The sequence below is a fragment of the Geotrypetes seraphini genome, chromosome 10 (assembly GCF_902459505.1).
Source record: "Geotrypetes seraphini chromosome 10, aGeoSer1.1, whole genome shotgun sequence".
Lineage (NCBI taxonomy): Eukaryota > Metazoa > Chordata > Amphibia > Gymnophiona > Dermophiidae > Geotrypetes > Geotrypetes seraphini.
Genome location: NC_047093.1, coordinates 50894000 through 50917842, shown reverse-complemented (window position 1 = coordinate 50917842; position 23843 = coordinate 50894000). Strand labels below are relative to the sequence as shown.

The window sequence follows — 23843 nt, the reverse complement described above, 5'->3', positions numbered from 1 at the left end:
AGGGTCTGGTGGGGTCTTCTTTTTTGTTTTGAGGAGAGTATCCCACCTAGTCTCATGAGCTGAGAGTTTTTGGGTAGTGGAGTCCATGGATTCTCCAAACAGCTCATCCCCCAGGCAAGGTGCATTGGCCAGTCGATCTTGATGATTGACATCAAGTTCTGACACTCTGAGCCATGCCAGTTGACGCATGGCTACCGACATAGCCGTGGCTCTAGAGGTCAGCTCAAAGGTGTCATAGATCGACCTGACCATGAACTTACGAAGTTGTAAGAGTGATGAAGAAGTTTGGCGAAAGGCAGATCTTTTGCAGTCAGGGAGGTACTTTTCAAAAGTTGACAAATTCTGAATGAGATGCTTAAGATAGAATGAAAAATGGAAAGCATAATTCCCTGATCTATTAGCAAGCATCGCATTCTGATATAACCTCTTGCCAAACTTGTCCATGGCCTTACCTTCTCTGCCAGGAGGGACCGAGGCGTACACACTAGCTCCCGTGGATTTTTTTAAAGTGGATTCCACCAATAGAGACTCATGAGGGAGTTGTGGTTTGTCAAAGCCCGGAATGGGTATGACCTTATATAAGGAGTCCAGTTTGCGAGGGGCTCCTGGGATGGTCAAGGGCGTCTCCAGATTTTTGTAAAAAGTCTCTCTTAATATATCATGGAGAGGCAATTTTAGAAATTCCCTTGGAGGCTGGTCAAAATCCAGTGCATCGAGAAATGCCTTGGATTTTTTGGATTCAGCCTCCAAGGGAATAGAGAGAGAGTCACACATCTCTTTGAGAAAAGAGGTGGCATCAGGCTTAGAGGACGGATCTAAAACAGAAGGATCCTCGTCCGCCGATGAACACTCCCCCTCAGAGAGAAGAGGCTCTTCGGAGTCACCCCACAGATCAGGATCTCTTATTTGAAAGCTGTGGTCTCGGGACTCCGATGTGGAGGGTTCCAGGTGTCGAGTTTTATGTGTCGACTTACCCGACCTCTGGGAAACGGTACCGGGAGATGTTATGGGTTGTGCCGGTGCTGAAGTTTGTACAGCCTTGTGTAAGGACCTCGGTTCCGGCGCTAAGATCGGCATGGATACCGACGAAGCCGAATGTACCGGTACCGACAGAGTGGATGCAGATAAAAGAGGTTGCTCCACTGCCGGTACCGGTGGCTCAGACCGGACCGGGACTGGAAGGCTCGGTTGCAAAAGAGCAAGAAGGAGCTGCTGTAATTGCTCCTTGAGCTGCACCTGCAGGACGGCGGCAATTCGCTTGCCAGCGAAGGCACCGGTACCGCTTTTTTCTTCTGCGGTACCTTCGGTGCCGCTCTACACTCCGAAGAGGAACCCGAGGTCGAGGGGCTCACCTCAATCGGTGCGGAGCGCTTCCGCAGGCGCCTCGAGGTCGGCAGGACTGGGCTCGCTGCTACTGAGACCGGAGGACGCTCCAGCAGGGAAGGCTTCTTAGCTGGCTTACCTGGAGGATGCGACGCCAGCGCGGTGTCAACGAGGTAGGTGCCGACTGCGTCGGGGCCGATGTCGGGGCCGGTGCCGCCGAATCCGATATATCGGTACCAAACAATAACCGCTGCTGGATCTGTCAGTTTTTTAATGTTTTCTTTTTTAGAGTGGCACAGCAGGTGCAGGTGGACGCCCGATGGTCAGGACCCAGGCACTGTAAGCACCAGTTGTGCGGGTCTGTGAGAGAAATGGGCCTCGCGCACCGCTGGCACTTCTTAAAACCGGGTTGAGGGGGCATGAACGTAAAAACGGCTTCTGCCAAATCGAAGGCCGAGGCCTCGATGGTGGCAGCAGGCCCCGCCGGGGCAAACCTGAAAAAAGAAGAAAAAAAGAAAATTCTTTTTTTTTTAAATAATAAAATAAGAAAAAGAAAAAAGGGGAATACAAATTCCGAAAAGGTTTACGCGAGCGGGAAGGCGAATGAGAAAAAAGTTTTCAACAGCCGTTGAAAGTGCGTCTTCTTAGCTCCGCGGAAACTAAGAAACTGGGGACCGCGCGCCTCTGTCGGGCGGGAAGGCACTCGCGCGTGCGCAGTGCGGCCTACTAGAACTTTCCAAGTTCTTAGAGTGCAATCACTCTAAAATTGTGCGTACCGGGGCTCCGTCGGTGCCGTCACCCATCAGTCAAGAATATGCTGCCTGCTTGTCCTGGGATAAATGAAAATACTGATGTGGGAAGTCAACTGAAAAACAAAACAACGAGTGGAGTGCAAAATAATTTATATATTAAATCAAAGAGATTTGTGAGGAGACCCAAAAGGTGCAAAGGAGCTGTGGCACATCTGGTAAACTTCAAAGACTGAGGGGAAGGAGGTAACCTGAGGCACATTGGCATGCTCAGGGAGGTCTAATTCAGACCACTGCTTGCCCAGAATTGGTGGCATGGAATGATGTCACTATTTGGGTTTTTGCCAGGTACTTGTGACTTGGATTGGCCTCCGTGAAGATGGCATACTGGGCTAGATGGACCACTGGTCTGATCCAACAAGGCTATTCATATGTTCTTATGAAGGAGATCACCAGCACCACAAGTCTCCATCAGTCACCTTAAACTGTTCTTGCATTCCCCTGCCCTGACAACAGAGCCATCTTTCTATGGACAAAACATATTGTCTTTACCTTTTTTTCCAATATCAGAAGTGCAGAGGGATGTGACAAAAGCATCAGAAAGGGGAGGGTCAGATCCAGAGGAAAACTGATCTGCACAACATCCAGGATCCATTGGGCCAAAGTGATGTCAGTCCACTCCTAGGAAGACTGCTAAAAATGGCTGCTATTTGGAATTATAGCAATCCAGAGTGCCTTGCTGCACAAATCCTATATCATAGTAAAGATATGACTGAAAGGTTGCTGTCCTTTTTCTCCATCTAGTGGCAAGGTGGCATAAGCTCATGTATCTAGCCTGATCTGGCAGGATGATAAAGAATTAATAACCCACTCTGAATCCTCACTACCAGATGAAGGATTAGGAGTACATAAAACAAGAGAAAATCTGAACAGAAGACTGGAATAGCAGATGGAAATCAGCTACTCACTTGCTCCTCAGGACTGTCATGGCACTGTCTCGACGGTCCTGCCACAAAGCATGAAGAAAAGCAACGGCAGCCCTGTGCAGCAGAGGTGGACACCAGTACTGTTCCTGCTGCTGTGGGTCAATCAGTTCAAGAACCACCTGCAAGCAGCTCCATTCACCTATCTGGAATTCCTGAAGAAGAAAATGAGCAGATTAAACTGAAGAAACCAACCTCTGAGGATAATCCCAACCCATGGACATCCCAGGTGTGTTGAAACACCACTTTGGAAATGAATGATTCTTGTTTCAGAGGGATTCATGGACAAAAAATGTTTCTTCATTGAAAACATTACCACAGTGATGAATCTTAGGGAATCTAAAAATACAAAGAAAACGCTTCTTCTAGAGGCTTTTCCTCCCCTTTTGTTAAACTTAAGTCCAGATTTATCCCAATATTGCAGAAGACACAAATATATGGACTCAGTAGTATGTGGTGATTTACACTAGGCAATTCATTAAATAAATCAAACATGAATAAACACTTTTCCCAGCCCTCCATCTCTCATCCCTTATGGCCTGCAATTTCCACACAACCTTTACTCTTGTTTCTAGACCCTTTCTCTTGTTTTCCTTGATGCATGCTACTGATATGGTAACATTCAGCAGAAAGAGGAGATGCCCCTGCTCCCCCGTTGACTTTACCCCTCCCCCTTTATAGCAAGGATTACACATTATCCATAATTCTTTTCCCAGCTCCAGAAGCAAGATCCCTCTTTCTTTCTCCCTCTCTCTACTGCTTGTCTTGAGCTCTCAGACAGGCTGACTTCTCTATCTTTCTAGTTCTCCTAGGACAAGCAGGATGAGTCAGCCACATATGGGTGTTGTCTCAACACCTCCCAATTTGCGGATAAGCTCTCCAATAGCTCAGAGAGATTTTTTTTTTTTTTTTTCTGAGCACATGCAGTGCCCGGGCCCCACTGGGCATGCCCGAGCCCTACTCATTTCCCCCTGCTTCCCCCTAATCCCCAGTCTTTAGTATCCGCCCGTTCCCATCGGTCGGATTTTTCTACAGCTCTCCATTACAACTTTTCTACTCATCAACTTGAAGATGCCTGAATCATCTAAAGCAGGGGTGTCCAATGTCGGTCCTCGAGGGCCGCAATCCAGTCGGGTATTCAGGATTTCCCCAATGAATATGCATTGAAAGCAGTGCATGCAAATAGATCTCATGCATATTCATTGGGGAAATCCTGAAAACCCGACTGGATTGCGGCCCTCAAGGACCGACATTGGACACCCCTGATCTAAAGAAACAACTGGGATGCAGGAGGAGGATGAACACACTGGATCCTCATGAATTGTGCGCCCACTGATTGGATCCGGCACTCAAGGTTTCCGTGTGGCTTGCATTGTGCGCACATGTCACCACATGCACGCAAGCTAAGAAAGAGGGCACTGAGAGACTTCATGAAGAGAAGTGAGGCCCGAGAATCTTCCTCCAGCAGCCATCCTCATCGGAGCGTAGCAGCGGGGGATCCACAGACGAATCCGGTGAGGAGCCTCCAGGACATCCTGGCTCAGTCAACCCCCCCGACTGCAACTTGCCCGGTCAAGAAATCTCTCCCGGAGGTCCTGCATGCTGTCGCTAGCCGCCAGCCCCTGCAGGAAGCCGATAGGAGTCTCACCAGACAGAGAGATCTCTCCAGGAGTTCCTGCATGTTGCTGCTTAGAGCCAGCCTCTGCAGGGCATGAAGAGAAGTGAGGCCCGAGAATCTTCCTCCAGCAGCCATCCTCATCAGAATGCAGCAACGGGGGATCCACAAGCTACACTGGCAAGGAGCCTCCAGGATGCCCTGGCTCAGCTAATCCTCCCGCCTGCACTTGGCCCGGTAGAGAAATATCTCCCGGAGTCCCTGCATGTTGCCGCTTAGAACCAGCCTCTGCAGGGCAGCCGATAGGAGTCTTGCCAGACTGAGAGATCTCTCCAGGAATCCCTGCATTTTGCCACCTACAGCCATCCTCTGCAGGGCAGCCGATAGGAGTCTTGCATGCTGCTGCGTAAATCCACAGCCTCTGCAAGCAACAGATCGGGGCTTTCACCCTCCAGACGGCATGCTGCCTCTTACAGCCAGCCTCTACAGGGAGCCGATTGGGGTTCAAAGGTAAGTCCTATCTGCTTGTTTTTGGGAAAACCTCTGATAATCTGTTGCAGCCCCGAGGGCTCTGCCCCACCCTCCTCCCAATCTGAATTTAAGGAGAAAGAATCTCCCATGCTTCTCTCCCTTGGAGGGGACCTGCAGACCTCTCCCCCCAGTAGGAGACATGCTGCCCCAGAGTTCAGCTTATAAAGGACATGCTGAAAAAAAAAAAAAAAAAACAACTCGATGTTTCTTTCCCTCTTGGGGTCCTGCAGAGTCTTCAATTCACACCTTTCTCACCCCGCCCCCCTCCCCCTCTCATGTTGGGAACGAGGAGTCTGCCTTTCTCGGCAGGGTGCTGATATCATCAGAGATGCGGCATGTCAGACCATGCCTCTCCAAAGGTGGGGGTTTAAAACTCCTCAGTCTAAAAAGCTGTTTGCTCTTCATAAAACCTAGGCAGAGTGCTTTTCCAGCTAGCATGAGGGACTCTGTACTATTCATGATTTCTATAGCACTGAAAGGCATATGCAGCGCTGTACAGTTTAATATACAATGGGCAGTACAGCAGCAGAAGGCCACTCAAGAGGCATTATCACTCCTCTTTCTCTGCCTCCAGGCACAGTGGGAAACGCAGCCAGGAGCACTGGCACTAATGAAGGGGTGCATCCTGCCCCTTCTCTGCAGGCTCTCTCAAGAAGGACAGAGAAGGGCGGTGGGGTACATGGAGCCACCCAACCAGTCAAGTGGAGCAGCACATGAACCTGCGAACCACCAGGGGTGGGACCAGCAGCCACAGTTAATCCTCCTGCTGACCCACTCCTCTCTCAGCGGGCTACACTCCCCACAATGTCCCCCTTTAGAGGGAGCCACGCACAACAACATGGCGTGGTTCAGCGGCATGCCATGCACCCAAGCAACGGAGGAACAAGCTACACACCAGCCTCCAGCCACGCCCCGAGTCACCACCCACAAAAATAAATAAATATTTACTAAAAAAAAAACAACAACAAAAAAACAAAAACTCACAAACGAGGACTCACCCCGAGTCCTTCCAGAAACTCACAGCCTTTCTCAAGATCCACGTGGGTGGACAACAAGTACCCAAGACAGAGTACTACAAGGCCTGAACTACCAGTACCAGTACTTCACGCAGGCAGTGGCGATTCCAGTCCACAAGAACCTCCTGGACTGCAGAGACAAGATTTGGCTGACTCCCTCCTCAGGGCAACCAACATCAAGGAGACTGGGATTGAAGTACCAGATCTTTCCAGCCCAGGGATTCGACAACCCGCAGCAGCCATACATGGACATTGCGGTAGCTTAAGAGAAACAGGGCAGCATGATCCCCCCCTCCAACCCCTGTCAGGGAAGGACCTGAAAAACCCTGGTTTCCACGGGGAAAAAGACCTTCGAGGGCGCAATGCTGAGCGCACGAATTGCTGCGTTCCAGTTCCAGATGCAGCTTTATCAGGAGGCCAGTGAGAGGAAATAAATAAATAAAATAAAATAGAGACTCCAGCTCACAACTGAGCCAGTCCACACTGGCAGCAGTCTGTGCCCCAGCGCTCGCAACAGTAACATAACTGCTATGCAAACAAGCACCGCCCGAGGGCAGGGGCATCCAAGGGCAGCCCTATCCCCAAGACAAAAACAGAACCTTGACCACCCTCCGGCCCAGCAGGATCAGATTGTCTGTGAAGGCTTGGCCCAGGATCACCATCGACCAGTGGGCCCTCAGCATCATCAAGCAGGGATTCCGAATTCGTCTCCACTCCCCCCCCCCCCCGAGTGGGCGGGGCACCCTCCATCTGACGACCCAACTTTGGCCCAGGATCACCATCGACCAGTGGGCCCTCAGCATCATCAAGCAGGGATTCCGAATTCGTCTCCACTCCCCCCCCCCCCCGAGTGGGCGGGGCACCCTCCATCTGACGACCCAACTTTCCTGCAGCAAGGAGAGGACCTGCTTCGGCAGAATCAATAGAGGCGGTGACGAACAGAGGAGATCAGCAAGGGGTTTCTACTCCAGGAACCCCCGCGTCACCATGGACAAGGACAACGCTCGTTCCTCGATCTCTGTAAGCTCAACAGATGCATACACAAGGTCCAGATGCACTCTCTGGGTACAGTCTTGGCCCTGTTACAGCCCGAGTATTGGCTAGTATCTCATGTACCCAGCCCACAGGAGGCATCGTCGCTTCTAAAGCCAAGACAGACGCCTTCAGTACAAGGTCCTGCCCCTTGGACTCTCAACAGCTCCAAGAGCGTTCACAAAGTGCGTGGCAGTGGCACATCCTCGCCTTCAAGGGGTGCGCGTCCTATCTTATCTCGACAGTTGGCAGCCCCGTCAACCACCATAACCCTCCTCCAAGAACTAGGGTTCCTCATCAACTACATGAAATCCCACCTGATACCCACCCAGGGGATATCGTTCATCTGGGCAGTCATTGACACCACGCAGACCAAGGCCGTCTTACGGGACTACCAGATCGACGCCATGACATCCATGGCCCAGTGCATCCCTGCCAGCAGCTCATCGTCAGCACGCTTCGGTCTTTGTTGTGCAGCACACCAGACTACTCATTTGATCCCTGAAAGGGCACCTCAGACGTCACTGGGACCAGTGTACCCAACCTCTGACCACCCACCTACTGGAGCTCAGGGCCTTAGGGAAGGCCCTCGAAACCTTCAAACAGGCAGGGCAGTCCTCACCCAAATAGAAAACCAGGTGGCCTTGCACTATATCAACAAACAGGGAGGGATAGGGTCAACCTCGCTATGCAAGGAAGCTTGCCACATGTGGGAGTTCTCCAACTCCATTCAATGCCCCATCCAGGCAACTTACCTCCTGTGGGAGCAGAACGACCTGGCAGAAAGACTCAGCCACCAGCTGGATCCCGATGAGTGGTGTCTCATCCCAGCGGCGATGAAGAAGATCTTCAGCACCTGGGGCACACCGAGCATCGACCTGTTTGCAACCGAACCGAACTCAAAATACTCGACCTTCTGCGTAAAGAGATCAACCCATCGCCGTCTCAGCCCCGACGGTCTGTCTGTGAGTTGGAACACCCTAAGTCCTGCAGAAGATTCTTCAGGACAGAGCAACGGTGATCATGATTGCCCTGTTCGGGCTCCTGCAACCATGGTTCCCGTTCCGGCAAGGGATAGCGGTTCACCCACCTCTCCCCGCTCCAGATCAGTGTTCTCATTACACAACGCGGGAACCTTACCCTCCACCACAACCTGCATTCCTTAGCCCTGACCGCATGGATGATGAGAGGATGAACCTACCACAAGACGTGGAGCACACTCTTATGGCAGCCAGAAGACCTTCAACCTGAAAACGCTATGGATTGAAAGGGAGAAGGTTCCGCTACCAGTGCACAGACACGCAGCGAGACCCCTACAACTGCCCCTTACCGGACATCCTGCAGTACATACTGAGCTTATCTCAGGGGGACCTAAAACCCACTTCCATCAAGGTCCACCTAAGTGCAATCACGGCATACCACGCTGGCCTAGACAGCAAACCAGTGTCGAGCCATCCAGTAATCACAAAATTTCATGAAGGGACTGTCCAATCTGCACCCACCGGTTAGACCACCACCGCCCGGATGGGACCTCAACTTGGTGCCGCATCATCTCACCTCGACCCCTTCAAACCTTTGGGGGAGGCAGATCCCATATTCCTGGCTGGGAAAACCCTGACCATCGTGTCTACCGACACACTCCCTCATGAGAACAGGGTGGTACCCAGAACCCACCCCCGATTCTTTCCGAAGGTGGCTTCAGCGTGCCTCCCGGCACTCTACATCTCCCCACAGGGAGGCACACTGCCACCTCAGCAACACCTCCTGGACTGTGTGCGGGCCCTGACTATGCAGCAGATTAGACAAGCCTCAATTGTTCGTCTCCTACGACCAAAACAGACCAGGACTTCCGGCCACCAAACGCAGGCGCTCGCGCTGGATATAAGAGTGCATCCCCTTCACCTATAGAAAAGCACAGCATCAACCGCAGGTGGGAGCCAACGCCCACCAGCGCAGAACCATAGCCAACACAAAGGCACATCTGCACCACACACCAATAGGGGACATCTGCGATGCAGCCACTTGGTCCTCCATGCACACCTTCACCAAGCACTACTGCCTCGACATAGCATTCCACGCTCCAAATTCATTCGGCCGAGCAGTCTTGGAAGTGGCTCTTCCCTCCTGGGAGGGACAGCAACCACTAGCACAGCCTTGACAAACACACTGATCAAGTAGGGTGTTATAAATATCGACAAACACTGATCAAGTAGGGTGTTATAGATATTAAGTAGGTCTTCCAGCACTCCTTCCTAGACTGAATGTGGAATAGGCAAATATGAATTCTCACATGCAAGTACGATTTGTCACTGTTGACCAGTTGGTTTCTCACTGTTCATTGATTGTCATTGACCAATTTCACTGTTCTGTGAGTTAAGTAGGTCTTCCAGCAATCCTGTCTAGTCTGAATGTGGAATAGGCAAGTATGAATTCTCATATGCAAGTACGAATTGTCACTATTGACCAGTTATGAATTGTCACCGTTGACCAGTTGGTTTTCTCACTGTTCATTGATTGTCATTGACCAGTTTTCGCTGTTCTGTGAGTTAAGTAGGTCTTCCAGCACTCCTGTCTAGACTGAATGTGGAATAGACAAGTATGAATTCTCACATGCAAGTACGAATGGTCACTGTTGACCAGTTGGTTTCTCACTGTTCATTGATTGTCATTGACCAGTTCATTGTTCTGTGAGTATTATTGCTCAGTTAACACAGCACTTTATCTAAAACCTTGTTTCCACAACTTTACCTGCTTTGCCTGATTACCCTGCCCGGCTCGGCCTCCACAGCCAGGCGAGGGATGCACAAAGCGCTAAGGCGCAGGTCCAGTCGGTACATCCCTCGGCTAGGGAGTCACCCATATGTGGCTGACTCATCCTGCTTGTCCTAGGAGAAAGTGTAGTTACTTACCTGTAACGTAGGTTCTCCGTGGACAGCAGGATAGTCAGCCACACAACCCACCCGCCTCCCCATACGGCCAACCCGGCCACAGCTAGGAACATCCTGGGGATTAGGGGGAAGCAGGGGGAAATGGGTAGGGCTCGGGCATGCCCAGTGGGGTCCGGGCACTGCACGTGCTCAGAAAAAAAAAAAAAAAAAATCTCTCTGAGCTATTGGAGAGCTTATCCGCAAATTGGGAGGTGTTGGGACAACACCCATATGTGGCTGACTATCCTGCTGTCCACAGAGAACCTACGTTACAGGTAAGTAACTACACTGTTCTGATGCTCTCTGACATCCCTGTGCTTTCTCATTAGGTTATCTCTCCCATAAATTTTTCTGTTGCCCCACATTCTCCTTCAAGTCTCTTTTTCTTTCTCTGCCAGTGACTCCACTTTCTCCTGCAACAGAAAGCGGTCATGTGAAGGAATCAGCAACCCCACAGCAGTAACATTAGCAGAAAAGGACCCTTTGACAAAAGCATGAAAAAATCATGCTCTCATTTCTTCTGCTGTTCACCTTCTTCCCCACAGCACTTTATAAATGCTTTTCTGTCTGCCTCTGAATTCAGAGCCAGAGAAAGATGAAAAATGTATAAAACTGTTCTGTTTTGTCCCCTATTTTAAAATGTTCTACGCATTGAAGTATTAGATACTGCGTGTACAACAAACCTTAATAAAACTTGAACTTGAAAAGAGCTGGGCCCTATTTTATATGTCAGCCACCACACAACTGGGCCTTCTGGAGAGCCAGTGAATCCTTTGCAGTTCTTGACTGCACACCAGTAGTGAAACTGGATATTCACTGCTGCTAAAAACCAAGGAAAGTTCACAATATCTTTTCTTACCCTCTCTTGTCATCTCACCAGTTAATCAACCATTTCTCCCTGGTCAAGTTGTCTGCTATTCTGTAGCTAATTCAATCTTCTGAGATATATAACATGCTCAAATCTCACTGTCTTATGCCTTAAAAAGTGTCCAATTCATTTACCTTTGATCCCTCGCTTCCATCTTTCGCTTCCAGGTTCAAGAATAGTTCAATAAGCCCAGGTTGTGTCTCTACAGCAATGGTAAGAAATTCCAGGATCATGACCTTAACACGAATGTCTTCAATCTTACTCTGCAGACGTGTAAGGAAGGCATCACGGATGGCAGCTGCATCACAGCCCAGACAGGCATATACAGACATTGGAGCCACCTGGAAGTAAAAGCACAGATTATAGTTCTTACATGGCATTCTTCCCAGAATGAAAGCCAGTCTCCAGGTCCAGCTCCAGCTCCATTCATCTCCTCCCACATAGACAAAAGCAAAGGCAGCAATGTTATATCTAAGTCATATCAAAAATGGTTTAACTATTTTTAGACTTTTTGAATTTGGTATTTGTAACCTTTCCTTTCTGCAAGCAGGCATCCAATAGGTTGCCTCTTCTAAGCAAGGTGCAAAGCAAAAAGAGATGACACCCCCCAATCATTCTAACAGAAGCTCTGCTCACATTCTGGATTGGGACTGTCACAAGTGTTTTACTGGATCAGTACCAATGATAAATTTGATACAATTCAGAAAGGTTTGGGAAGAGTACAACAAAATCTCCAGGAATACTGCAAGTCAAGTTCTCTACATCTAAGCATCTCTTTAATAAGCAAGCTTACTATAGAGTACTAGCAATGCACCAGCTCCATTAAAAAAAAAATGACTACAAGAAATCTATTACAACCAAACCATGAACTTTGACAAATTCACATATACAGCTGTTCTGACACACTGTAGTATTTGTTTCTACCTGCTTCTGAGCCTCTATCTGCTCCTTCTGGATGCATGTTCCCCACTAGAAGCCCACAGTTGGTCCCAAGTTCTCTGGCCATCCCAACGGATGTCTATTCCTGCAGCTTTTCAAATTCTCTCCCTCCCTTCTTACAGAAGACTACAGATGTGTCTACTCCCCTCTTAACAGTGACAAACTGCCTCGGTAGTTTTCACATTTCTTGAAATTAAAAGTGTCTAAAAACTTAGCAGTGATATTTATGTCTCACAGTTCAAGAAATATCTTTATAAAATTTACAAAAGATTTTCAAGAAATTGCTGCTTGGCAAATTACTAAGTAAAGCTATTCCAACCCCAGCACATCATAAATCAAGTCCTACCGTGGCCAGGCGTTTCAATAGCTGTATAGCTAAGCGTGGCAGAGCAGGGTCATGTTTGTGGTAAATATACTTGGCAAGGACAGCAATTAGATTGTTCCCATGAGCGCCTGGAAAGAAGGTAATAGATCAGAACTTATTCAGAGGGAAAAGCAGAAAGGGTTTCTGGTCCCAAGTGCCATCATCAGCACATACACTATAGAAATGAGGAAATAACATACATGCATGTATGTACACACACACACACACACACACACAGGACAATCGTAATGATGAACATGAAGGTAGATGTGCAGATAAATACATCAACTGCATTAGTATCAAGCACTTATCAGAATACTGGCTTCGAATTGACATAATCCCCAGGATCCCTGATACCGTGTTAAAACTATACTGTGACTTCTAATCAGTAAGTCTGATTTTACAGAATTATCATGCAATGACATAATCCCCAGGATCCCTAATACCATGTTAAACTATACCATGACTGCTAATCAATAAAGCTGAGTTTCCAGAATTATCATGGAATGAGGGGTGGGACATATGAGAGATACATACCATGCTGGGTGAGAGCCTGTTCCAGTGGAGACACAATATCAGAGGGAGGTTTCAGGCGAATGACATTATTGGTGATAGAGAAAGCCAGTTTCACAGTCTGAATGAGTAGTTGCCCCTGCCCCTGTGATCCGCCGCTGTGTGTAGCATAAAAACAAAAGCATGACAGCACATCAAAAAGCCCAAGCCCCATCTCACCTACTCATTTCTCCCTGCCTCTTGAAGTCTCAATTTGACACCAATAGTAAGGTGAAATTTAGGCTTGCTTGTTTATTTTCTTTCCTTTAGTCCTGTCAGACCAGTTCAGATGTGGGTTATGTCCCTCTGAAACAGATGAAACCAGAAAAAAAACGCTCAGAGCTGACTTTATTCCCCTTATTGGGAATCAATACTGACTTCAGCTCCTCAGCATCCCTGTATCTTATATCAAAGCTATGACAACCAAAGGCAGCTGTTACATTTAATTACCAAAGCCAAATCTGAGACAATCAAAAACATTGTTTTGTGGTCATTAACCTAGAAAATAATAATTCCATACACCCAGAGTATGACTAGCTTCAGAGTGTGCTACAACATACTCCTTGTTAGCTTTCTGAATTTGTCTGAGAGCCCTTGATTGCTATGGCTTTTACAGGTGGGCTCCAGACTGGTCTGGCAGAACACAAGGAAAATAAATGAATAAGACAAAATTTATCTTCCTTATTGTCCATGCCAGACCAGTGCCACCCAGAATATGTGAGAAGCAATAATTTTCAAAGCTTATACACCTAAGGTATAGATCCTCCAGGCTTATATACCCATGCTGCCAATCGCATGTCAATCACTCGATAGTGCCAAGTACAGAATTGAGCCTCTTGCAAGGTAGGAGCCAGAAATGTAGAACACATTTCCAGTACCTACCTTTGATGTGAATCGCACCTCCATAGGCACTTTAGGCCACCTAATGCCACTTCTGGTGTTAGCCCCACCCACAGTAGCATTAGGCAGCCTAAAGCGCCTACTGAGGCGCAATTCTAGTGAAGATTTTTTAGGCATTGGTAGGCGCCTTGAAACTCTGTTAAAAATGTTGTTTAAATGGCATTTTTTACTGAGCCTGAGTGCCTACTGGTGCTGGTTAGAGAATCCAGACCTTAGAGATGAGGTGCAATGAAAGCAAGGGATCAGCATGTGTTCTACCTGAGTGAGTTCATTAGCCCTCTGTTACTTTCCAGCTCTTGGTGTTATGGTCCAAGGTGATCATGTCCTTGATGTCTCCTTAAATTAATGCCATTGATCTTTAAGGGATCATTTGGCCATTTCAATAGACCAAAGACCTATCCAAAATTCAAAAGAAACCTGCAAACATTTCAAGGGAACCAACAATGGGCTCGAGAACAGCCACCCCTCCCCTGATTCTGACAGTAAAATGTTACCTCATAAAGAGGAAATTATTACGCACAAAGATACCCTTTCCTTTAAAATTACCCAAGAAGACCAACCCTTGCCCCAATATCTAAGGAGAGAGTTTTTTTAACAATTTCAAGAAGATGAAATTTTAGTGTCCCTACTCCATAGAAAACTACAGCAATTATGTCTTTGTAAGTCTTGGGAGGTTCTACAGCAGTGCTCTTCAAACTTTTGACACCTATGGACCAGTGGAAATAAAATAATTATTTTGTGGACTGGCACTGGTCCACGGACCAGCAGTTGAAGAACACTGGGCTAAGTTGTGGGCCAGACCCCGCCCCCATAATAGTACTAATTATAACACCATTTTTTTCGTTCATTTTTCATATATATGCACACACACAATATATTCATATTAACAACACATAATGGTTAACCACAAAATTAAACTACACAAAGCACACTGTATATGCTTCTCAATATTCATTCCTACCAGAACACAGATAACCCCATGCAAATACGGGACCAAAAACTAAAAGTACTAATATAAACAAATCATAAGATGCAAGACTCTGCATGCAGTACAACCCCAGAGGAAAAAACAAATGCATTTCTTCCTGAACAGACAGCAACTATAAATCAATCACTAAATTAAAAAATAAAATCATTCTCCCTACCATTGTTGTCTTCCTCCCTCCATGCTGTGCCTTGCCTTCTGGCCTGCCCCCCGGTGTTATCTTCGGGCCGGCTCCCTCTTCCTCAGTGCTGCAGTCCACAAAGCCGTGGGCAGTGTCCCGCTCTTCATCTGGAAGCCTTCCCTCTGACGTTGCGACATCAGAGAGAAGGCTTCTGGTTCAGGTGCAGGACGCATATAGGAGCCTCTGCCCATGGCTTTGTACACTGCAGCACTGAGGAAGAGGGAGCCGGCCCGAAGACAATGCCGCATCGATCACACCGGGGACCAGCGGCTGAAGAGCACTGAATGGGGCCCAATGCACGTGCCGGCCCTGTGGACCAGCAGGAAATTTTGCGGACCGGCACTGGTCCATGGACCAGCAGTTGAAGAACACTGCTCTACAGAATAAGTGAAGCGTGGATTTGGACATTCCCTTAGTGGATTTAGATATCAGCAGATATCTAATTCTTCAGTCACTTTGTCATGAAGATATTAAATAAATACAATGAAATACAATTCCTAAGCTCAGATTGCAAGTGGAATGCCATTAATCTTTATAAACTAAAATCTCTTTTGGAATTCTTAGATCTTCTCCTGAATGTTGCTGGCTTACCTGCCAAGCTGGGCTGCCACGATCACATCGATGGTGTCTACCCCAATACCCATGATATGGATGATGGCCTGTCCTGCTTCAGTATTTGCCAGGCTGAAGACACAGAGGGACTGCAGACTGGGAGTGCTGCTTTGAAACATAAGAACAAACAGTAAAATAAAACCACTCTTAGTTTGAAGGAGAAATAACTATGTAGAAGGAATGTATTAGGTTTCATTTCACCTGCTGTGTGGGTTTGTTTCAGGACACAAATTGAGAATGGCATGGATCAGTTCAAGGATTAGACAACCTGAAAAAACAGAAGGACTTTGATTAAGGCCAAATAATGTTTTTTCAAGTTCAAAAACCATGTACAAGAACTTCAGAGATCTAATGCAAAATTTAATGCAGCAAAACAACAAAAGATTGTGGAATAGACGATCGGATGTACCAGTTTATAGTTTAATAAATGTCCAAAAAACTATAAACAGTAATCTTAAAAACAATCCACAAAGGATGTAAACCAAATAATGTAAGCAGGAAAAGTTGAGTGACCTCACTCTTTGTAAGTACCTCCAGAGGCAGGGTATCTATTATTTGTTTTGTGTTTTTTTATCTTGAGAGTCACCTGTGACTGTATACATCCTTTGTGGATTGTTTTTAAGATTATTGTTTTTAGTTTTTGGACACTTATTAAACTACAAACTGGTACATCTGATCGTCTGTTCCACAATCTTTTTGTTGTTTTGCTGATTCATTTCCTTTGTGGAACCTTTTGGTGCTATTTGGAATTTGTTGTTTTGTCTTCTGGACTTTGCACCAATACAATGTTATGGATTATTTGAAAAGGGATAAAGAACTATGCTGAAACTCTTAGGGCTCCTTTTACAAAGGTGCGTTAGGGCCTTAACGCGTAGAATAGCGCACACTAAAATGCCGCACGCTAACCGCTAAAGCCTCCTCTTGAGCAGGCGGTAGTTTTCCAGCTAGCACGCACTAATCCAGTGCATGCGCTAAAAACGCTAGCGCACCTTCATAAAAGGAGCCCTTAGAATGCTTCTATAAAGGTCCCTAGTGCATCCACACCTCAAGTAAGGTGTGTAAATGTGGTTACTTATTTCAAAAAAGGATACAGTGCAACTAGAAAAGGTTCAGAGATGGGCAACACAAAAGAAAGATAAAGGGAACAGAACAGCTCCCTTATGAAGAGAGGTTAAACAGAATAGGGCTCTTCAGCTTGGAGAAAAGACAACCGAGGAGATATGTTAGAAGTTTATAAAATCACAATTAGGGTGGAATGATTAAATAGAAAATGGCTTTTTCAACCTTTCAAACAACATAAAAACAAGAGGACATTCCATGAAACTAACAATCAGCAGACTGAAAACAAATTGTAAAAAGTATTTTTTCACGCAGCACATATTTAAGCAGTGAAATCTGCTGCCAGAAAATATGGTCAAGGCATCTAACATATCAGGATTCAAAAAAAGATTTGGAAAGTTCCAGGATGAAAAAGTCCACAAAATATTATCATCCAGGTAGACCTGGGAAAGCTAATGTCTATCCCTGGGAATAAGCTATAAAAAATATGATCTATCTTTTGGGATCTGCCAGGTATTTGTTACCCAGACTGGCTGCTGTTCAAGACAGAATGCAGAGTTTAGTGGACCTTGGTCTGACTGAGCATGGATGTTCTTTCTTATCTCCAAGATTGATCTATGTGCATCCCCCCAGCCTATTTTTTCTCCTGAATCAGGGTCATAGAATATTTACTATAACATCCAGACTCTAAAATGTTTTCTTTACCAATGCGTTCCCGCTCTCCATGGGAGTTATAGCGCCACCTGTGGTAGCTGGGCAGCATTTCTTTCAGCACAAACAAAATGCAAGGCATGAGCCCTCTGCTCTGGGTACTACCAAGTTGTCCCTGCAAGTAAAAGCACCAATAATAAGAAAATAAGGCACCACATCCTTCTTGCTAACTATGATCTCAGAGCTCCAGACAGCCATGACTACAGAACATCCAATGAGGAGTTACAGCTGATATAGACTAACCCTCTAGGAGTCTTACTGGGAAGGAATAACATTAAACTCAATGCTGATTAAGTATGCTAAACTTAATCAGCATTACACAACAGATATGTTCTGGGACATAACATAAAATTCTGAGGAACTCTTCCTTAGCCTGAAAGGTCACTTTGGTCAGCCACAAAACTTAGAGACTTGAAGAAAGCGACAGGTATATTTTATTCAGCATATCAGACTCCTGAGCCCCCAAGCTGGCAGCTTCAGGAGTCCGGAAATCAGGCAGTTACAGTGATATTTATACACTTTTCTGGCTATACAATTGAATTCTAGAAAAAACTTCTCACGTGTTACTTTTCTTAACTATCATTGGTCCTAAGCGCACACTAGCAGGTCACTTATCTAAGATCTGCAGTCATTCTGTTACATGTCCAGGAGGGCGGAATACAATATTGTGTATGCTGAGATAATCATAAGAAGCTAAAATGCCCAAGCTAAAACACCCAGTGTAGGCAGGCTAGAACATGAGATAAGTTAGGTCTGCAACTAAACATAATTCAACATTTTATTAAAAAGAAAACTTAATTTAAAACTCAGAAAAACCAGTCCCAGACTCCTTCAAGCCCACTATTACTTCCAGAAGCAAAGTTCCATTTCTAGTCCAAAGGTATTTTTTCCCCATGCAATAGACCCTCTCAATATGGAGAAATGATAAGAAGTAGAAGTAGTAGTAGTAGTAGTAATAATAGGTATGGCTACTTCAAAAGTCTTGAAGATCTTTACCTTGACAAGTGTTGTGACTAAGCGTAGGAAGGCATTTGTAACCCTATATTCTCCCTGGGGCTGCTCAATCCTCATCAACAAATTTCCATATCCACCGGCATTCATCCCTTCAGCACTGTGCAGGAGAGAGCATGCATCATGATGTACTGAGCAAGGTGGACACAATAAATGATAACTTAAGAGTGCCTTTTTAAACAGAGACAGTATGCCAAAAATTTTCCTGCCCATTTCCAAGTATAAAGCTGTCATTCTACAGTCCAGTTACCTCATCAAAGTCGTGCTGGAGAGCGGATTTGTGACAAATGGTAGGAAGCCTGTATGATGTAAGTCGGTCCAAACCTAAAGAGGAAAGAGACAGGCAACTATAGGGAGTGTCTGCACAAACTTAAACAACCGTTTCCCCACTTGCTCATTGTCAACCAGACCCAGCCACACATTAACTCCTAGATATGCCGGGTACCATGCCACCATCCCCAGAGCCATGATGCCATCTTTCAACCCATATTCAGATACACTCAGTGTTATGTTGACATCCCATAAACCATATCCTGATACACCCAGTGCTCATGCCCAAGGACAGCAGAGATGCTTATCTGTAGACAGCAGAAGAATGCAGTCACATAATTAGATAACATAATTCTTACAGCTCTCTCCCATAGTCCAGGAAAGACTTTGAAAAAATTATCCAGAATTTCAGTACAATTTAGTATTTTCATTAAATTATACTAGAGAAAACAAAGAGCCTTCAAATTTTTCTTGCTTAGTGACTTTCTTCTAGCAGAAGATATCAAATTAGTAGGAGTAGGAGACAGCATTTATACAACTAAAGGCCAGGTTACACTATAAACCAAAAACCCCCCAGATACTTTCCCCTCACACCCTGCTCACCTCCCCCCACCGAGCCAGCATCTCTCTCCCCATTTGTCCCCAGCCAGCACTCCCTATTCTTCCTGAGCCAGCATCTCTCTCACCCCTGCCTCCACAGCCAACATCTTTCTCACACTTGACTCCCCCAGCCAACATCTCTTTCACCCCTGTCCCCCACAGCCGATATCTCTCTCTCCCCATTGTCCGCAATCCAGCAGGCTTCCTTCTACTGCAGTCCCACCAAAAACAAGGAAGTGACATCATTGAGAGGGCAGGACTGCGGTAGAGAGAAGCCTGCAGAGCCCCTGAATGCTGCTCGAAGATGTTTCCGGCAATGATTCGGGCTGCAGCGAGGGAGTGCCAACCCACTTGACACAAAAATCTGCATAGATAGCAGGTATTTCTGCATCCCTGGGGAATTCTGCACAAATTCTGAATTGCACAGTAGCGTAGAATTCCACCAGGAGTAAAATGTTGAGGCCACTGGTAGAGGCAGCACTGAAAACAAACTGCCTCTGGCCAGCAGCCAGTCCCACCAAGGCCTTTCCTCTGCCACATCCCACCTTCAGGAAGTTGGAAGTTACACTGAGCCTGGAGACGATTATTCAGTATCCTTGGGTGATGATTTTCAGAACTCATTTGTCCATAATAAATGGATCTCCACACCTCTTTGAAATATATTATTCTACCCCCATCTAGCAGATTGTCAAATGGTCTGGAAGGGTTCAAACAAAACAGATGCTCTGGTAGCCTGTTGCTTGCATTCTCAGGGTCTTTGGCATTGTCGATAAGGCTATGTAAACTACCATTGTTGTGTGGGCAATGTGTAAGGCTGTGATCTCTTTTCCTATGGTGATGGCTTCTGAATAGGTTTGTTTTTTGTAACTTTATTGCCAACCTCCTTTAGAAAAGCACTGATTGCTCACTAGTAGGAGTGGAGAGCTGCCAGAGAATGGAAAAATGATTCTTGATGAAAGAAAAATTGTCTTTCACTTTCTCACAAAAGAGATTTTCCTCAGACAAGGGGCATCTGTGAGACAGTCAAAGAGATCATCTCTGAGGATAGATTGCCAAGACCCTGCTGTTCTGTATGCCACTATAGTAAAGATAAAGGGATTTGATATACCACCTTTCCGTGGTGATTGCAGAGGAATGAAAGGAACTATCATAAGCATTGTAGTTTGCCTTAGTAAGATGGAAACTGCACTCTTTCAGGTCCAGATTTAGAAGGAATAGCTATTCCTACCAATCCTTCTTTGGAGAAGTGAGTAATGTCAGCTTACTTTCTGGATGAGAGGGTGATAAGAACATATGAACGTAAGAATAGCCCAACTGGGTCAGACCAATAGTCCATCCAGTCCAGTAGCCCGCCTTCATGGTGGCCAATCAAGGTCACAAGTACCTAATAAAAAAAAACCTAAGTAAATAGCAACATTCCATGCTACTGTTCCAGGGAGAAACTGGAACTGATGGGCTGCAGTATCAGACTGAGTATACTGAGTATATTTTCTCACCTATGATCTCAAGTGTTTTCTGTTCTTTTCCAGGTGGCATGTTGGCCTGTGTGTTAACCTTATATTTGAGATCCATATCAAAGTTAGTTGTGTGGTCAGCACTGTCTGCCAGATCTTGAGTTGGAGATATTAGAGATGTGATGGATTAGAAGGCAAAGAACCTCTTTGGAAGCACTGAGGGACTAAAACAGCTGTGAAGTCTTGCTTATCCAGCATAAGGGCAGAGATCTGGAGAAACTTTGAGAAGGCATGAGCCTCCCTTTGAGCACCTTGAATGGGATCCTGAGGGGCCTCTGATGTCCAAGGAAAGAGGTTCTTTGGAGACAAGCTGAGGCTTTGATCCTTACAGATTCCCAATAATAAGGCATTTTCCTGGTACTGAAAAAAAAACCCAACCCATCGACATCCAAGAAAGCTAGGTTCCATACAGGTAGGCTAATTTCCATAAAACAGTTGTGCTCAAGTTTGTGGTGTGACAGTGCCCCAGGCTCCTGAGAGGGACAGAGATGTGAGAAGACTTTTGGAAGAAGGAAGTACTCTCTAATTGGAATTTTTGAAGAAGCTGTAAAAGAGTTGACTGAAGAGAGCTTCCCATAGAGGTTGCTATAGCTGGAGAAGTCTCCAGTTGATGAACAAGCATGGGGTGGTTGATAGGGGTGTTTGAAAACCCTAGAAGTGCTCTGTGCTTTTTAGGACCGGAGGTGAAAGGAAAATGTTCAGGGTGGGCTGGTCTCTTGGTTGATTTCTGTTATTGTTCCTGTACCAGCTGAAGGGGACTGGGTTTATAGATACTTTTATCTGGTACTGTTGTGCTCTTAAAGCCCTCTGCCTTGCCTTTCTTGGCCTCTGTTACACCCACAGTCCACTGATTTGTGTTGATGCTTATTTTTCTTTTTAACGTAATGTGAGGAGAAATGAGAGAGAAAGCTGCCTTTGGTTAGAGCATTTGAAAAAGACTGAACAGAGAGGAAGAGGGAAGCTGTGTATACCACAGAAATACCTGTACATGCCCAGAGAAGCCTTTTCAAAGGTTTCCAAGGCTAGTGATAAGAGCCAATGCAGGAGCCATCAGGATAATGTCACACATACTTGTATGTATTTAAAAGTTTGTTTACTGGATTTTATATCTCTTTTTGGGCAATACCCTAGATATGTTAGTCACTTTATACTTTTTCCTGAACGTGGTATGCTTTAACATGCTACTAGCCAATTAATTTTGCACTTTCCATCAATTATGGATGGAACAGGCCACAGAACAGCACGCTCCCTAGAAAACTCCAAAAAGGGAGCCTGACAAGAGAAGGCCTGCAACTCCAACACACATCTCACTGAATAATGGCCACAAGAACACCGCCTTCAATGTAAGGTCTTTCAACGTGCAGAAACTCAGAGGCTCAAAAGGAGGACGAACAAGCACCAAGAGGACCAGATTGAGATTCCAGGCCAGAACCAAAGGACGCAGCAACTTTGTGCCCTCAAAAAACAGATCATATCAGAATGAGAAGACAACCGCCGTCCACGTACCAGGCCTCTAAAAGACGACAAGGCCGCCACCTGAACCCGCCAAGAGGACCATACAAGGCCACACTTTCAAGCCCATCCTGCAAAAAATCCAGGATGCAAGATACAGAAATGCGAAGGGGAACCACAGCCCTCGCAGAATACCAGTCCTCAAAGAAACACCAGATGCATATGTACAAATGGTAAGTCGAGAACCTCCAAGAACCTAAAAGAGTAGAAGCCAAACTATCTGAATAACCTCTCTTGCTTAAATGCTCCCTCTTAAGAGCCAAGCCGTAAGAAAAAAAGGACCCGATCGAACACGGAAATGGGACCCTGAGATTGAGTAACCTCTTTAGAGTTTGATTAAAAGCTCATTTATTCCACAGGGATAGACAAGGGGAGGAGAGGAAAATTTCTGGCAGGGGCCGATTCAACTCAACAACATACCCATCACAGATCACTTCTAGGACCCAATGATCTGCTGTGATCTAGGTCCACTTCTGGTAAAAGGCCCTCAAACAGGCTCCCACAGGAACCGGGGGAAGGATCCAAACACCATCATTGTGCAAGCTGAGAAGAAGAAGAGAGAGAGAGAGAGAGAGAGGGAGGACTGCATACACCAGAAGGAAAAACCCCTGGAAGAAGAGGCCGCAGAAAACACCCTGCCATGACAGTATCAGCGGAACCTCCCCTATTGGACTGCTGAGGCTTATCCTCTGGCAACTGAGGCACTTTGGAGTCACATAAACTGTGGACCAACTTATCCAATTCCTCTCCAAAGAGAAAAAAAAAAACTCTTAAAGGGAAATCGACCTTAAAATCTAAACTCAGTCGAGTCCACCGACCAACCAAGGAGCCACAAGGTACGTTTAGAAGCCACTCCCAAGGCCTCCCCCAAAGCCCCCTCTCTTTCCATATCCAGTACTCAACAAATAACAGCAACTCCTATCAAAAGCTCCCTAAAGTATATCTTATCCAAAATATTGTTCATGGCATTCAAACGACTTCCAAATCCTATTATAGCAATAAGGTCTTCCATGTTTTACTGCAGTCAATTTATTTATATCATGCCAGCCATCCAGTTTTGCCATAACTCATCACCAGTCAGGACAGATCGATTGTTTCCAACTAGCCGCAAGTACCAGTCAGGCAGCTATCAAGGGCAGTTGACAAAACTGTAGCTCACCCTCTTCTAGCTATACCACATATCTATACAATAATGCTGCTTCCTTTGTTACAGGTAACCGCTTACCCACTATTTGTGAGAGCACTCGGAAGACTGAGAAACAAAACCCTTATACCAAACTACATTCCCACCACATATGTAAATAGGTTAAACAACATTAATCTTATTTTCAAAACATATAACACAAGTGCAAGGAAAAAGTAAATAAAACTAAGTGCTTGGGCCAAGAACTCCTGATGGCATTTCTTAGTCATTCTAGATAAATCAGGAACTAAGTCTAATCTTTAATCCCCAAAACAATTTATCCACGAAGCAGAAATGAACTCTAAGAACTGAACTGAAATCCATTTCTAAAGCAAAAGTCACTGTCAATTTGGATCTAAAGAGTAAAGGGAATGGAATTTGTTTACTGCTTTATCTGCATGGATTA

The 23843-nt window shown here is 45.9% G+C and overlaps 1 protein-coding gene across 5 annotated transcripts in view; it reads right to left on the bottom strand.

Annotated features, from left to right (window-relative positions):
* Positions 1–23843, bottom strand: part of NUP188 (nucleoporin 188) — a 198761-nt gene that overhangs the window by 55136 nt on the left and 119782 nt on the right. For 4 of the 5 annotated variants that reach the window (XM_033962010.1, XM_033962012.1, XM_033962013.1 and 1 more), the window contains 9 exons: positions 18609–18682; positions 18344–18458; positions 17342–17462; positions 15779–15845; positions 15557–15685; positions 12885–13018; positions 12330–12436; positions 11179–11385; positions 3041–3210 (listed from right to left, as the gene is read on the bottom strand). In XM_033962010.1, the coding sequence (XP_033817901.1) occupies positions 3041–3210; positions 11179–11385; positions 12330–12436; positions 12885–13018; positions 15557–15685; positions 15779–15845; positions 17342–17462; positions 18344–18458; positions 18609–18682 (1124 nt within the window). The remainder of the gene's footprint in view (positions 1–3040; positions 3211–11178; positions 11386–12329; positions 12437–12884; positions 13019–15556; positions 15686–15778; positions 15846–17341; positions 17463–18343; positions 18459–18608; positions 18683–23843) is intronic. The other variant, XM_033962011.1, reaches the window with a different exon arrangement.